A 4,012-nucleotide genomic window follows, 5' to 3' on the forward strand; every position below is an offset into this window, starting at 1 on the left:
AGGGGTAAAGTATTTTCGCAATTTCTGCCATGAACATTTTATTAGCTTCTCTCCCCTAAGCTGCAGCCAATCAGCGCGCGTACCCGGGCACCTGCGTCTCTTGCGTCAAAACCGCCAGGCCCAGCGAATGCAGGCGCCTTGCGAGCTTGGAGTGATTTAAAACGCTTTGGATTCCGGGGGCCTGGGTGGGGAGCTGGGTGCCCCCTGCATCCCCCATCCCCAGCATCCCATGAGCCGACCCTCGGCCCCATGGAGCCCGGCAATTATGCCACCTCGGACGGGGCCAAGGATATCGAAGGCTTGCTGGGAGCGGGAGGGGGTCGGAATCTAGCCGCCCATTCCCCCCTGACCAGCCACCCAGCGGTGGCGTCTACGCTGTTGCCCGCTGTCAACTATGGACTGGATCTGCCAGGCTCTGCGGAACTGCCAAAGCAGTGCCACCCATGCCCCGGGGTGCCCCAGGGAGCGTCCCCAGCTCCGGTACCTTATGGCTACTTTGGAGGCGGGTACTACTCCTGCCGAGTGTCGCGGAGCTCGCTGAAACCCTGTGCCCAGGCGGCCACCCTGGCCGCCTACCCCACGGAGACTCTCGCGGCCGGGGAGGAGTACCCCAGCCGCCCTACCGAGTTTGCTTTCTATCCGGGGTACCCGGGATCCTACCAGCCTGCGACCAGTTACCTAGATGTGTCGGTGGTGCAGAGTCTGGGTGCCCCCGGGGAGCCTCGCCACGACGCCCTGCTGCCTGTGGACAGTTACCAGCCCTGGGCCCTCACCGGTGGCTGGAACAGCCAGATGTATTGCCAGGGAGAACAGAATCCACCGGGTCCCTTCTGGAAGGCTGCATTTGCAGGTAACCTGCCTCACGGCTCTGGGTCCCCTTGGCTATAAGTGTGGGGTTGCAGACGTAGCTGCCAGTTGCCTGGGAGGAAGAAGAGGGAGACCTGGAGCTGATAACGGAGAGCTTGGTGCTCCTCTTTGGCTAATAGGACTCTGAGGAAGGATTGGAGAGCCTGGGTGGAGACCCTGGAGGGTCAGTGTGAGGGGCAGGAGCTGGGTACTATCTGCATCCAGAGGCCACCAGGCCCATTCACCTCCCTCAGAGGCCTTGCAACCAGCCTTTAATATGTCCGAGTCTTTGGCTTTCTTTGCTGTTCCATGGGGATGGGGCTCAGGGTTTCCTTACCCAGCAGATCGTAGTTTAATTCTACAAAAAGGCTAAATAACTCTTAATTCAGTGAGTGTGGGTAAGAACAGAGATATTGGATGTTCTGTAAAGAATATTATCCCTCACTTTCTCTTATTTGAGTTTTTCAGTTTCCAAAGGAAAATTTGGATTTCCTGCAGCCATAACTTAGGTGTGTGCACTGATTTGTGTGTATGTGTGTGTATGTGTTGGGAGTGGGGTCAGAAACATGTTCCCTGCTGTACACAATTTGCCTGTAGAATCTATACAAATGGCCAAGAGTCTGAAAACGCGTATGAGGGTGAATGTACGTGACTGCGGGCAAATGTCCAGCTGGGTGTGATGGGTGTGTTTGCAGACTTGCAGGTGTGAGGGCAGTGACGGGTGAGGGTGGCCTACAGGATCCTGGTCTTTCCAAGGCTAAGCGGTGATTAGAGAACCAGCTGGAAGCTGAGGTGTCCCTGGGTGCTTTGGGGGAGCGGGAGCACACCTACTTTTGTAGGCTGACCTGGGTGCACCTATGGGATGACTTAGTTTGTGGGGCCTGGGTCTGCGCCTGGGCAGGGGTCTAAGTGTATCTTTCTCTTCCTCCCTCTCTGCTGCGAAGACTCAAGCTCTCAGCACCCTCCAGACAACTGCACCTTCCACCGAGGCCGCAAGAAGCGCGTTCCCTACAGCAAGGGGCAGTTGCATGAGCTGGAGCGCGAGTATTCCGCTAACAAGTTCATCACCAAGGACAAGAGGCGCAAGATCTCCGCGACCACCAGCCTCTCAGAGCGCCAGATCACCATCTGGTTTCAGAATCGCAGGGTCAAGGAGAAGAAGGTCCTTGCCAAGGTCAAGACCAGCGCTACTCCATGAGGGAGCTCCCTTGCTGGGGAGGTAGGGGAATGTGGGGGTATCCTAAGGAGACCAGGAGCCTGCCAGGACACTGCTGAGGAGCCTCCAGAGGTGACCCTCTTTTCAGGCCATGGTTCCTGTGCTGTTTTTCAGGGACAGCCTGAGTACCCCATATGTTTCAGAGAGCCAGTGAGGCCCAGAGTTACAGCCTAATCCCCCAGAGTGACACCACCCAAAAGACCTGCCCGTCATAATCATTCATCCTGGCAGTGGCGATAATCACCATATCTAGTACTGGTTGCCATGATAATTAGTCTCATATTTTCTATCTAGAGCTCTGTAGAGCGCCATAGAAACCGCTTTCATGGAATGAACTGATCATGAATAAACTTGGAAGGAGACCCCACTGACTGGTGGCAGGGAACTTCCTCTGGATCCTCTTCTGTTTTCCAAAACCATCCCTCATCCCTGCTCCAGCAGGGGGGAGGAGATAAGGCAGGGTCACCCCTGTGAGTTGTCCATTTAGCATTTTTCTAAGATGACATGACAGCTGGGCAGGATGGACAATGCATCTCCCTCTCTCCCTGCCCACCCCATAGGTTGTAACCACTGGTCTCGGAAGTCCCCACCCCCAACTCTTAGATTTTTGTCCTTGTGTGAAAGTGGTCATCCGGATGCCTTCCTGGGTTGGTCCTCCTTCCTTTCAGAGAAATGAAGTTTGAGAAAGAGCCTGTTTCATTCACCATTTCTCACTTCCTCCCCAAAACTTGCTAAGTTGTCCCCTGCCAGTCCTGGTGGTTCCGACCTAAGCAGGTCATGGTTCATTGGACATTTGGAGCCACATGAAATAGATATTTGTGGCCTTCTAGAGGTGGCCCCTCCCAGGCACAAAGGATTACAGAATGCGAGAGTAGAATCCTGCCTTATTGGCAAGCGTGTCTGAAACACGCTGGTATAGCCGGGCAGGAGAGAAACCCCCAGAAAACGGCCCCATCACCACTCATTCCTCCCCTGCTTGCCTCCCGGTGACACTTAAAGGAGCTTGAGAGTCTCAGGTCTGTGAGATGCGGATGCAAGAACCGCGGGTGACGGAAGCCCTAGGCTTCCGGTGGGGCACCCCACGCGGCCCAGGCGACAGTGGCCACAGATTCATTTACTTTTCACTTAGCGCTGGTTCGGACCACGTACCCTGAATCTCAGGTGGGTGGAGGGCAGGTTGGCACCAACTCTGTTGTCCTGGGCCAAGTAGACAGAGAGAGACCCATAGGGTGGAATGCCGGAAACCTGGGGCAGACCGCTGTTCATGCAGCCCTGGACGCTGACACGGAGTCTCTGCCTCTGTGCCGCCTCCCTGATGTCGTGTACTTAGGCACAGTGGCTAGTGGGACTTACTACATTGGCCGCGCAGCAAAGCCAGCGGGTTTGCGCTGGATCTTCCTGCAGCATGAGCTGGGGGGTCCTGGCAGACATGCTCCCTGCAATCGAGCACACACGGATGAAGTGGAGAGGACCCGTCGGATTCACGTTCCGAGCCACTCAAGCAACTGGGGAGGGTGGGGAGCTGCGGCCATGGTCTCGATGGTGGTTCCTGCTTGGAGCCGGCTCCGAGTTCTCCAGGAAACTCCAGGATGGCCGCTGCAGCCCAGAGATCAGGGTATTTCCAGCCTGCGGTCGGGTGGGATCCCAGACCTGGCTCCTCTCACCCTAAAGTTTTGGAGAGTGACTCAGGCGCATCTAAATCTGTTTACCAAAGAGGAATAGGGGCTAAGGGAAAGGCCCCCGAAAGCGGGCGGTCAACCTCCCTCAATGGGTCTCCTTAGAGTGTGTGTGCTGGGGGTGAATGAGTGTCAATTTCGTGATTTAAAAAATTCCTTCCAAGCCCGGTGGTCCAGTTTAAGCTCCTTGGTAACGCGCCCGGCTCAGAGGAGGTTACTTTCTGCCTCCCACGTTCCCCTTGAAGCGAAGTACCAAGCAAGTAGCTTTTAACAT

At 55.7% G+C, this 4,012-nt stretch overlaps 1 protein-coding gene across 1 annotated transcript; it reads left to right on the forward strand.

Annotated features, from left to right (window-relative positions):
- The first annotated feature begins 164 nt into the window (after positions 1–164).
- On the forward strand, positions 165–2,109 carry HOXB13 (homeobox B13). The gene is made up of 2 exons (XM_019638596.1): positions 165–850; positions 1,791–2,109. Exons 1-2 carry the CDS (start codon positions 250–252, stop codon positions 2,042–2,044), a joined length of 855 nt encoding a protein of 284 aa, XP_019494141.1. The 5' UTR covers positions 165–249; the 3' UTR covers positions 2,045–2,109.
- The last annotated feature ends 1,903 nt before the right edge of the window (positions 2,110–4,012 follow it).

This window comes from Hipposideros armiger, unplaced genomic scaffold (genome assembly GCF_001890085.2).
Source record: "Hipposideros armiger isolate ML-2016 unplaced genomic scaffold, ASM189008v1 scaffold_40, whole genome shotgun sequence".
Taxonomy (NCBI): Eukaryota; Metazoa; Chordata; class Mammalia; order Chiroptera; family Hipposideridae; genus Hipposideros; species Hipposideros armiger.